At 41.8% G+C, this 13,194-nt stretch overlaps 1 protein-coding gene across 1 annotated transcript in view; it reads right to left on the bottom strand.

The window, feature by feature from the left end:
* LOC149435438 (tubulin gamma-1 chain) overlaps positions 1-13,194 on the bottom strand; it is a 319,259-nt gene that overhangs the window by 280,941 nt on the left and 25,124 nt on the right. Inside the window, exons 4-5 of the mRNA XM_089662652.1 lie at positions 6,215-6,283; positions 6,045-6,124 (exon numbers count right to left, since the gene is read on the bottom strand). Of these exons, the coding sequence (XP_089518778.1) occupies positions 6,045-6,124; positions 6,215-6,283 (149 nt within the window). The remainder of the gene's footprint in view (positions 1-6,044; positions 6,125-6,214; positions 6,284-13,194) is intronic.

A 13,194-nucleotide genomic window follows, 5' to 3' on the forward strand; every position in this document is an offset into this window, starting at 1 on the left:
GGAACCCCCCTTCTCCACTTCACATGCTGTTCCTTAATATCAAGCTCAGCATTAGACTGTTATTCAGAGCCGCTCCCACTCACCCTCCTCTCTCCATATTTTTCCTGTCAGACTCTCCAGCTACTGTCATCCATCTCTCCAGATCGTTTCCTCTTCCTCTGGGGGGGGGGTTCCTCTATAAGTCTCAGTCCTTTTACTGGGGCTTCATGCAGGGCATCAATTTATCCTCTACTCAGGGCATCCAGGGCACAGATCAGGGAGAAGCCGGAGAACAGACCGCATCCCTGCCTGTCCTCCGGATGCCAGCCGGCTTCTTGTCCTCCCAGCACTCCCTTGCGGTTACCACGTGGTCCCGCCTTGTCTCTCCGTCTCCCCAGCAACCCGGCACTTCCCCTGGAATCTCCTCCACACGACCCGAGAAGAAACGCCTGCCGGATCCACTCGCACTTCACAGGGGCACCACCTCACCAACTAATCCCCGATCATCTCTTTCCCAAGTGAGTCCCGGGGAAATAGACACTCAGCCACGGCATAGAGGGTATGGGAAGTCGGGATCCGAGGTCTCGTAGCGCACCTACCTCGTGCTCTCCGATGCCGCCATGCACAGGCCCCTCCTTCGTCCTCCCCCCCTCCCCTATGTTTTGGCATATATTTTTTTGGCACAGATTTATTCATCCACATTGATCAATGTGAAAGAAAGATTATTTTTTCCCCAATTCAGCCCCATGAGCTGAACGAAAAAAAAAAAAAAGAAAAGAATATTGCCTGTATGCCTAACATTAGTAATGGGTAGATGCAGGGCAGTATATTCTAATGGTGGGCATACCACACACTTTTTTGGCAAAGATTTCTTCATCCACATCAATGTGAATGGAGGAATCTATTAAGTTATTTTTTCGTTCAGCCCACAGGCTGCATAAAAACAAAAAAAGCAATCCTAGTGACTAATTAGCTGCTTAATTGCTTTTACAAGCAGAGGGAGAGGACGTCCCCCTCCTGCTGTCTTCCACGGCTTTCTTGGGCTCTCCTGTCCCATCAGGGAACTAGAGAATGCAGCCACTGGTTCCACCAGCTTACTCTAGAGCTGACTGGGTACCAGAACAGCTCCAATCATCTCTGTAGTTTAAGAAACCAGAAGTTATGATCAATTAATCATTCGGTTTCACTGGATATAAAGTAAACAGCACCATTTTTAAAATAGGAAAGCATCTGATCACACCCCAGATTTCCCAGAAAAAGAGTACCTGCATCTTGGCTATTACAGGGGATATTTACATTCCCTATGATAACAAAATAAGTGATCAAAAGATAAAAAAAAATAAAAAGGGGCAGTGTAAAAATAAAAAAAAAATTAAAATAAAGAACCCCCATGCAAAACCGAACAGAAGCGTCGGTCCTGTGGCAGTATGTAAACCGTGATTGTACTGTGCATGTGAGGTATGCCCACTCACGCAAGATTGTGGGCAGTAATTCTAGCACTAGACTTTATCTCAAATGGTAACCTGTAAGGGCTTTTAAAGAATCGCCTATGAATATTAAAACTGTGAGTGGGTTGTTGCCGTTGCATGGGCATTCACAATTTTAAAATCAAAGTCAGTCATGTTTGACATCTCTTTACTCAGTATAACATCATATTTTATACTTTACCAAACAACTGAGTAATATTTTGTGTTTTTGTGCATTATAATTCAAAAAAATTGTTTTTTAAAAAAAAAATATATATATATTTTTTCTTTAAACAAAGTTGTCACTTAAATTGCTCATGCGTGCCACTGGTATATGTGGAATCAAACCACACACCACATGTGAGTGACTTTTTGGCAGTCTAGCCACTATACGTGGCTAGACTGCCAAAGCACCTTCAGGCTTTTCAAGGGTGCGATTTCCTCATTACAAATCCTGACTACCTATCAGTTTCAGAAGTCCTGAAATGCTAGATAAGTATGAAACATCCCCAAATGTCCCCTTTTTGGAAAGTAAACACTCCGAAGAATGTGCTTTGAGGCATGTTGAGTATTAAACAGATTTCATTTTTTTTCATTTTCCACGAATAGTAATCAATATACCATTAACCACAGCAGTGCTCCACACGTCTAAAATTTCAGTCTTCCACCAATTGGTAATGAAAAGTGCACCAAATCCCAAATAGTCAGTGAGATGTTTTTCTGTGGGTCAAATAGCTCACAGTTTCACTCCTTCCTTCCTCCAGCCATTTCCCCTCTCTCCTCTTTTCCTTCCTCCACCTATTCTTTTGCCTTCCTTCCAAATCTCTCTCACTCCCCTCCTCCTTTCCTATTTTGTTCTCCAATAGCTTTCATGAGTGCAGCTAAGAGTTTAGTTTTGTGTGGTAGTAGTTGGTCCCATGTGAGGCCATCTGATGTAAAGGGAACTGTGATGGAGACACCTAATGTAAAGTGGGAATCTGAAGGGACACTCAATGTAAAGGACACCTGATGGGTGTTTAATATTTATCTTTTTAACTTTATTCTGCATAAAACATTTAACAGTATTATTTCATGAGACAGTTTGAGGGCATGTTTAGGGATGGAAATAGGGGTGGGCGGGGAAACTGGTCTCGAGTAACCATTAAAGCCTGACTAGTAGCGCTTGAAATTCTGTACTTCTGTACTAAATACTGTATTATGTATACAGGCAGTCCCCGAGTTAAGTACATTCGGCTTACGTAATACTCATACTTACGTACACTTCCCTCGGGACCGGAAGTCAAGCTGTCAGCATTCTTGTGCAGCAAGCTGATAAGAGACTAGCTGATAAGAGACATCAGAGAGACATAAGAGACAGAGACATCCATTGCTCGTTACTTGTGGGGCTAGCAGTGTCTGCCCACTATCTCCAAAGTGATTTAAGACTGTCTGTCTGCACCTCCGGGGAGAGGAAAGGAGAGGCTGTCAGGCTGCTCACTGAAGTGATCCTCCGTCTGTGCAGGGGGGAGGGGGCAGCGTGTGCTGTGTAAAGGAGAGCAGAGTTCTCTCATACAGTACATTACAGTACAGTGTATTTTTACCCTGCAATAATGCCTCCAAAGCAAAAAGCTGATGCAAGTGCTGGCACAGCAAAGAAAAGAAAAACAATCTCCTTGGAAGATAAAGTAGAAATAATAAAGAGATGCCATCAAAAATATTGCTGAAGCTTGGGATGAAGTGAAAGACACAAATATGAGAGGAGTTTGGAAAAAATTGTGCCCTCAATTAACGCAAGAATTTCTGGGGTTTACAGATGATGAAATTGCAGAAACCAGGCAAACTGTGGTTGCGATTGGCAATCAACTGCATTTAGACATCACTGAAAATGATGTCATAGTGTTACTCGACTCCCATGGCAAAGAACTAACCAATGAAGACCTTATGGAACTAGATGAGCAGATAGAATTTAGAGAAGAAACTCAGGGGCTAGAAACTCCACAAACCAAAAAGTTTTCTACAAAAGCGTTAGCTAATGCTTTTGATCTCATTGAAGCAGGAATGGCAAATTTAGAGGAGCAAGATCCTGATACAGAGAGGTTTGCAAAAGTTTATCGTGCAGTTACTGAAGGTCTGAAATGCTATAAGACTATTTATGAAGAGAAAAAGAAAAGCTCTGTACAAACCTCCCTTGATGCCTACTTTACAAAATTGACCCCAGCAGCAAAATCAAGCTCTGCATTACATTTGGATGTCGGAGACACTGTTGCTGCCCAATCCTCTCCAACATGCCATCCTCTGCCAAGATAGTTTAAAGTTGTACTCTACACTGTACAAGAGTTTACAGTATAATATTTGAATGTTGAATTTGATGTTTAAACATTTACATGCACATAAAAGTTAAATATGTTAAGGCAAACATGTGTCCAAGCTGCAGTTCTTATGCAAAACACCAGTTTAGAGCCTCTTGAGGTTTTACTGCTTTCTGTAACCTTATTACAAAAACGTAATCTAATATCCTGTCGTTTGGTTAGTAGTTAGTGCTTATAAAAGTGCCTGATTCAACTTATGAACAAATTCGACTTATGAACAAACCTACAGTCCCTATCTTGTACGTAACCCGGGGACTGCCTGTATACACATACACTGCTGAAAAAAATTAAAAGAACACTTTTTAATCAAAGTATAGCATCAAATCAATTAAACTCCTGGGATATTGATCTGGTCAGTTATGTAGCAGAGGGGGATGTTAATCAGTTTCAGCTGCTTTGGTGTTATTGAAATGAATAGGTGCACTAGATGGGCAACAATGAGATGACCCCCAAAACAGGAATGGCTTTACAGGTGGATGCCACTGACATTTGTTTCTCTACTCATCTTTTCTGATGGTTTTTCACTTGGCTAGGGTCAGTGTCACTACTGGTAGCATGAGGTGATACCTGGACCCTACAGAGGTTGCACAGGCAGTCCAACTCCTCCAGGATGGCACATCAATACTTGCCATTGTCAGAAGGTTTTCTGTGTTTCCCAGCTAAGTCTCAAGAGCATTGAGGAGATTCCAGGAGACAGGCAGTTAATTTAGGAGAGCTGGACAGGGCTCCTTTGTGTGAATGTCTCTGACCACACTATCAAAAAAAGAATTCATGAGGGTGGCCTGAGGGCACATGTGACAGACGTGAAAGGGTCTGGAGAAGCCGTGGAGAATGTTATGCTGCCTGTAACATCGTTCAGCATGACCGTTTTGGCGGTGGGTCAGCGATGGTCTGGGGAGGCATATCCATGGAGGGACGCACAGACTTGTACAGGCTAGACCAGGGGTGGGCAAACTTTTTGACTTGAGAGCCGCAATGGGTTCATATATTGGACCCGGGGGCCGGACCAAGAGTAGATGAATGATGTGTATGTGTCATCCATAGTAAGTATAGTAATATTCCCCCATAGTAAGCATAGTAATTAATCCCCCCTATAGTAATTCATCCCCCCCATAGTAATTCATCCCCCCCATAGTAATTCGTCCCCCCCATAGTAATTCGTCCCCCCCTATAGTAATTCGTCCCCCATATAGTAATTCATCCCCCATAGTAATTCATCCCCTATAGTAATTCATCCCCCATAGTAATTCATCCCCCCTATAGTAATTCATCCCCCCTATAGTAATTCATCCCCCCCATAGTAATTCATTCCCCATATTAAGTCCCCAAGTCCCCCGTGTCAATTTACTTACCTTTGTTCCGCGCGTTCCTCTCGCTGTGTTCCCGTGCCGTTCCGGTCTTCAGGGCGGACTGTGAGAGGAGCCTAGCTCCCCTCACGTTCGTCATGCTGCCCCGCCTACACACATCCTGACAGCATCACGCTCCGCGGGCCGGATTAAAAGGGCTAGACAATGGCACCCTGACTGCCATTAGGTATCGGGATAAAATCCTTGGATCCACTGTCAGACCCTACATGCTGGTGCAGTGGGTCATGGGTTCCTCCTGGTGCACGACAATGCCCGGCCTCATGTGGCGAGAGTATACAGGCAGTTCCTGGAGGATGAAGGAATTGGTACCATTGAATTCTGTTATAAGCACTTGTTTTAACTGTCATGAATGGCTTTCATTCACGACAGCTTGCTTACTAATCAGATGGTACAAGACTGCTGTGAATGGCCTTGTACTATGTAGTCGATCACAATGGTAAGCAATCACATGATACCCTGGCTGCTCACAGCTTCGCACAACTGTACACAAGCAGGGTACAGGTATGTCGCTGTGAAAGTTCATGCCACCGGCTGGCTGTACATGTATTACTGCTGGTTGGCAATTGGTTAAAGTTATATATATATATATATATAAAATGTATTTACTTTTTACAATTAACATCACAAAGCCCCCCTGATATTTCCACTGTAGATCCTGGTAATAAGGAAGTAATAACTACACATAATTCATACCTTATTGCCAAGTGTGGACCTGCACCACAGAGTATGCAAATATGAATGAGATACTAATGCTTTTTCACAAAATCTTTTGTTATGTGGAACCACTCACAATGCTAAATATAGTACAAAGCTATAATAATTTTTTCTCCAGACCAATAACATTTAGCAGTGTACCTTAAAAATCTGCAGAAGCCATTGCCTACCTGTCATTTAATCTTTCCAAGAGATATGAGCCTAATCCAGAGCCTGTTCCCCCAGCAATAGAATGGCAGAGAACAAACCCCTGTACAAAAACAACAGAAAGGTAACATTTTACATAACCTCCATTCTTTAGCATATACTATATGTTAGCAATATAGGTATCCACACGCACCTCAAGACTGTCGCTCCCATCAGCTTCTCGATCAATGATGTCAAAAATATCTTCATGAATTTTCTCACCCTGTGGAGTCCATGTATTTAAAATCATTATAGTTTCAGCATTAAAAACATTAAATATATAATTGCGAATACTCAAAAAATGTCTCATCCCTTTTTTACAAGTACAACAAACTATTTTTTTCCCTTTTCAGTGGATTTTTAGGGCATATATAATCACAAGTAGAAAAGATATATGCTTTGTTAAAAGATAATCATATATTTCTGTTGACATGCAAAGATTAACAAAGAAAAACACATACGGCTTACAAATTAATGTATCAACACCTATAGAAACATAGCTGTCTACAAATAATTGTATGGTTCAAGTGACTTCATATACCCTTCATCCAACATGTTTCAGAGACTTGAAACGCTTTCTTCAAGGGTATTAAGGGTTTTACTACAATGTAAGTAGATAAACTTATAATGAAAGATGTATCTAACATAATATATAACTTGCGTCCATATAAAATATATTACTTACAAATTGACAGCGATACATGAGAACAGGAAACCGTAAGGATGCAATTAAAACAATGAGGTGACACTGAAATTTCAGATTGGTTTAAATATTTTAAAGAGGCTGGGGTTAGTTTCTTAATATTTCTGGTACAACACAATTGGTTGAGGTGATTGTAGCCGTATTAGTGCATTTGTGACAGAAACAATTGAGTACTGTCCGTGATACTTTTTTTATTTGCACGAACATACAATTTTGAGGACAAGCTTTCGGGGTATGTCCCCTTCTTCAAGGTCTCAGCAGTACTATTACAAATCACAAAGTTTAAGCAGAATGTTAGAAGGGATTGAGAAAAGAAAAGAAAAGAAAAAAAAAAAAAAGGCTACAGATAAGATACATCAAAAGTGAGGGCGGGAGGGGGGGGGGGGAATACTACACTCACATAGAGGGGGTCAAGCTTCAGCTGATAGTCATAAAGCTGTCCGATAATGGTTGAGGAATCCCATGTCCAAATTCAGGCCGTTATCTTTTGTGTCAAATAGAATTAGCATTCTTAGTTCAAATGTTTCTTTCCTGGATGGATTTGAATTTTCCTTTCATAACTAAAATATTGAGGTCTTCCATATTGTGGCCTGGTTATGTGAAATGGTGTCCTACAGGTGTGCAGAGGTCATCTTCTTTATGTTCCTTGATGGTATGTCTGTGCAAATTTATCCTTGTTTGCAACTTCTGTCCTGTTTTGCCAACATAAGATCCTTTGCTGCATTTTCTGCACTGGATAAGGTACACAACATTACTGGAGCTGCAGCTGTATGATCCGGAAATACTGAAGATTCCTTTTGAGTGTCTGACACTTTTTGATGGATTGATTTGGTTGCACAGCTTGCAGCGTTTCTTATTGCAGGGTTTGCTTCCATTATTTGTGACATCATAATCAGAAGGAAGTTTCCTACTGATTAGTTTATTTCTGAGGTTGGGGGGTTGTCTGAAAGCCAGTATTGGGGGTTGCTGGAATATTTCTTTCAGAGTTCCATCCTCTGTTATGATGGGTTGTAAATCTTTGATTATTTTTCTTATTCCTTCTAGTGCTGGGTTGTATGTGGTTACTAGAGGTACACGGTTGTTTGTTTTTTTCACTTTGTACTGAAATAGATTTTCCCTTCGGGTTCTCAAGGCTGTGTTTATGCTGGTGTTGATAGTTTGTCCTTGTAACCCTTCTTATGGAAGGCGTCTGCTAGTGTCCCGAGATGTTTATCTCTGTCTCTTGGGTCAGAACATACTCGGTGGTATCTAATGGCCTGACTGTGTATGATGGCACGTTTCGTGTGTTGGGGGTGGAAGCTGGAACTGTGGAGGTATGGCTGACCTGGAGGAACAATTCCTGAACAGCATGGAACAAAAACCATACAGATACTTTGGCTATATTGATGAGATTTTCATCATATCGACAGAAGGTGAAGAAAATCTAAAACAATTTTACTCATTGATGAACACTTTTCATCCATCAATCAAACTAAAAATGGAATTCTCAAACACACACGTCAACTTACTAGACACCACAGTATACATCAGGGATGATACGCTTCACACCTCAATATACAGGAAACCCACTGACAGATGCAACTACCTCCACAGGAATTTTTACAAATCAACCCCCAGGGAATATTATTATTCTAGGGGACGGGATGCGTATCATCCACCCAGGTCACTGTATCCCTATTCTAAGGATAGGAATGGCTATACACACACAATCATAGGGGTAACAACTATAACCAATATAATGTACCTACCAGCAACAGATTTGAGGTCTTAAGAGACCCTCCTTACCATCAAAACTATGGAGGACAGAGGACCATACTATGGATCCCCGAGGATAGGGGGCCAGGTAAGAAATATCTCTACCTGTGGGAAACCTTATCTCCCACATAACAGATATTTGAATGCTAGGTATCATCCCCATATGCCACCTCATTATGATCCCAAATTAAGGGGTTTTCATCAAACCAACCATGGAACAAAAAGACAGGCAGAACAAGGAGAGGTAACAAAGGGGGGAGGAAACAACCCTCTAAAAAAAAAAACCAAGCTTTTAAATGGTAAGTGCATATATAATCTTAGGTCCAAACAACTATCAAAATCAGAAATTTCTATTCTTGACAAAGGACTTAACTATGTCCCTCCTAAGGATCTGGACAGATTCCAGACTTTTGTGGATGTACATAAATATATACGTAAACTAAGTATTAAGAAGCACTTCTCTAAAAACCTACTAGCTCTAATTCTCTCATCCAACATTCAGGTTTAAACAACGCATCCTTGTTTAATCCACCAGGAGGCATTTTGTCATCCTTAAACGTGTTCAGGGATGTAGTTCTTAGGGATCTTGAGAATCTTACCTTTACTAAACCACGATTACCACACAATCTACAGGAGGTCATACAACAATTGTGCATGATTAAGAATTGGTGGTTCGGCCAGCAGATAAGGACGGGACGGGGGGGGGGGGGGGGGTTATCTTAGACAAAAGCTCCTACAACAAGGAAATTGACAGGATTTATTTTGGCAGATGAAGACACATACACCACATTAAAACAGAATCCAGTAAATAGTTATAAGAAGGAATTGGGTAAGATTATCGATAAAGGTTATGCACAGGGCATTCTTAACAAAAAAGAAAGGGCCTATCTCAGTCTATTTTTTATTTATTGGGTTGCTCATGCAGGTTTAAGTATATAGGGAAGATTTCACGAACCCTACAAGTAAGAATTAATGAACATATTGCGAATATTAAAAAAGGTTTTAAAAAGGACACAGTTTATCTAAACATTATAGGTTATGTCATGACAAAGATCCAGCTTCCCTTAGCCTTGTAGGTATAGATAAATATAATCCTCATTGGAGATAATAAGATCCTTGGAATATCTAGAACGGAAACCCGGTGGATATATTTACTAAAATCCTACCATCCCCATGGGCTCAATATAGAGTGGGATCTCAACTGTTTTAGAAATAATAGCCAACCTAATGGATATTTATATGCAAACCTTTTTTTTTGTTCTGTTGTATATGACTTTTTTTTTTTACCATTTTGATGAAACTTTGTAGGAAGTTTGACTATTTTGCATTTTAAAATTAACTTCATCCTAAATTGTCCATTAGATGGTGGAGATCGAATGTTAATTTTTTAAAAATTATGCAATTAAGGGGCTATCTCGATTGTTTTGGTCAATTAGACACATCCTTTTTGTTTTTTCAAACTGCCCCAAGTATATAATTTTTACAACAGGTTGGCACACCTATAAAGTTTGGTATCGAGCCGTGTGTTCATAATATTGATGGACCACACATGAGCACAATAGACAACCTCCGTGGTATATAAGATCTGTCACTGGTGATGCCGGCTATGCGCCATTCCCCCGACAATGTTGATTGGTGGCGAAACATGTTGGGCAGGGCCTAGCTGGTGATGTCATATACATGCTGATACTCGAGGCTTTGGTGTCTGTTTATGTGCTATGTCTGCTTATTTAAAATAAATTGTTATACAATATAACACCATTGCAGACCGTTGATTTTCTTCTCCAGAGTGAATTTCTGTTTATTGCACAAGAAGATAACTTCTGGTGCCTGTCACATTATGATGAGGAGGCGGTGAAAGTATCCTATCAGTGAGATGAGTGCTTAGTACGAGCACACATGCGTGCATTCATCTCTGGAAAGTGAGATTAATATTTTTGGTAAGAGACTGATCATTTATATGGTGGAGGAATCACGTTTCCTCATCACCTTTCAAGATTTGATTGGATCTTGGAGAATATATACTGGACTGAGCACTTTTTCACTTTTTATATGGCTGATTTCACTTTTCATATGGCAGATTGCACTTATTCATTATAAAGCTGTCGTTTGTTAGCCTTTTTGAATTGAGAAGGTTAAAAGTGTATATTGTATTGTTATAAATTATTATTATTGTACAGGATTTATATAGCGCCAACAGTTTGCTCAGCACTTTACAATATAACGGGAGACAATATAGCAACAATACAGATCAATACAAGAGGGTTAGGAGGGCCCTGCTCCTTGGAGCTTAGAGATGCGCCCCAAGTGAACGTTTAGAAAGTAGAATTCCAGCCTAACATTAAAGTAGTTCTAAAGGCTCAAGGTTTTTTACCTTAATGCGTTATACTATATGTATGAAGGTACCAAAAAAAAAAAAAAAAAAAACATGCATGTAGTAACCCCCCAACACTTACCTGAGTCTCATCCCAATCCAGTAATATTCGTGGAAGACTCGGTTCTGCGGTGGCTCTCACTCCTGAGAGGCAACAGTCGGAGCAATTAGCTCCAGCTGCTGTCGATCACAGCCAGTGAGCCAATCAGGGGAGGGAGTGGGACAGCGCAGAGCTGTGGCTCGGGAGCACGCCTGCATGGGTGCCCCCACTGCAAGCAACTTGCTGAGGAGGCACCAGACAGGTGGGGAGGGCCAGGAGCACGAGCTGGGGACCCGAGAAGAGCAGGATCCGGGCTGGTCTGTGCAAAACCACTGCACAGAGCAGGTAAGTATGAAATGTTTTATTTATTAATTTTAATAAACAAAGACTTCAGTGTCATTTTAACTAGTCTCAAAAATGTTCCAGTCACCCTCCTGCAAACTTTACTACTTAACCTGTGTAAAAAGCGCTCTTTTATTCTTAACCATAGTGTTATAGCCCCAACTACAGGAGTAGGACACTAGGAAGAAAAAAAACACAGTACCACCTAGGGCGGGTGTCGGCAACCCGCGGCTCCAGAGCCGCATGCGGCTCTTTTTCACCTTGGCTGCGGCTCCGGAGCACACTGCCCACCAGGTGACAGGCAATAGGGTCTTCTGTGTGCCGGGCGCCCGCTCCCCTCCCTCCTCTCGGGCGGCCGCCCCAAAAGTCAGGACTCTGCAGCTAGCCCAGCAATGGGCAAACTACGGCCCGGCGGACCTTTTAATCCGGCTCGCGGAGCGTGGCAAACATTGGCTGTCAGGATGTAGGCGGGGCAGCGTGACAAACTCCTCTCCTCTCACAGTCCGCCCTGAAGACCGGGACGGCGCGGGAACACGGCGAGAGGAACGCGCAGAGCAAAGGTAAGTGAATTGACACAATATGGGGAATGAATTACTATATGGGGGATGAATTACTATATGGGGGATGTATTTTCAGTTTTAAAAATGTGGCTCTCAAAATAAATTTCAATCGTGATTTTGGCGAGATTTGGCTCAGTTGAAAAAAAAAAGGTTGACCACCACTGACCGAAGGCTATGATTGTGATTATGACGATACACTGTGGCCCTGATTAACCCTTTGCTTACTGGGCCCTTAAACCCCCTTCATGACCAGAGCGCTTTTTGCAATATATGCAGTGTCGGATTTGTTTTAAATGTTGCAATGGTTTAGCGGCTCCCAGTCTTTTTTTCCCTCTCGGAAACGGGTCCAAGTGGCTCTTTATGTCTTAAAGGTTGCAGACCCCTGACCTAGGGGCAAGTCCTAGCTGAGATAAACCCGATCAGATAAACTGCCTGGACCTTGAAGAAGGGAACATACCCCAAAATTGTATGTTACTTCTGTTAGTCACAAACCATTTAAGGAAGATAGAAATATCACAATAGGAGGGGAGGGTGCTATGTCCATCAAACTCAGAAAGGGATTTTATGGCAAGTAACAAAAAACTCTGTTCTTTCTTACGTTCATTGACAGACACAGCCCTCTTCTATTTTGACCATACGGACATCCCAAAGCAGTGACTTAATGACAGGTATGTGACAAACGCAGAGGTCAGACCCATGCCCTTCTCACCACCTCATGACAAAGGACTGGCCAATGTCACACCCAACTGCCACTTATACAATAATGTCACTCTGCACACAGATTTTACAGCTCGCAGGACCATTGGTGCCAGCAGCCTGAGAGTGATTGTCACAAGGTTAAGTTAACTAAGCAAATAACTCGAACAAAAACGAAGATTTTAGCATAGTTTTACAATAGATCAGTGGATAGTGTTACTCTGTAGATTTTTTTTTTTTCTTTTATACGCCCAGTAGAAATTAAGAAGACATCCTGCCAGGACTTCAACTAGCTGTTTACAGCTGTGTCTGCTGTCATAAACTTGATATAACAGGCTCTCTCAAGAGTGTCAAAAGTTAAGGCTCTGAATTGCAGGAGTGATGGTGTATTATGCCTGGGCTATGTCTCTTCTCATGAAAAAAAAAAAAAATGGATGTCACATACAGCTTTTATGTGCCTAATGTGCATAACCATTACACCTCCCCCCTCAGGTCTGCCATGCCAAGGTGTTCACCTTTGTGTGGACTGGTCCCACTGCATTGCTGTAACTAGGTTCCCTCTGGAGGAGGGTTCCGTTTTCCCTAGCAACACTGTTGGGCCAAAAATGTGGGTTGTAATAGGAGAGTACCAGTCTGCTCTAACCATCCGGATTCCGTGGCAACA

This window comes from Staurois parvus, unplaced genomic scaffold, assembly GCF_062004578.1.
Source record: "Staurois parvus isolate SC_StPar_1 unplaced genomic scaffold, SC_StPar_1.0 ptg001510l, whole genome shotgun sequence".
NCBI classification, from domain to species: domain Eukaryota; kingdom Metazoa; phylum Chordata; class Amphibia; order Anura; family Ranidae; genus Staurois; species Staurois parvus.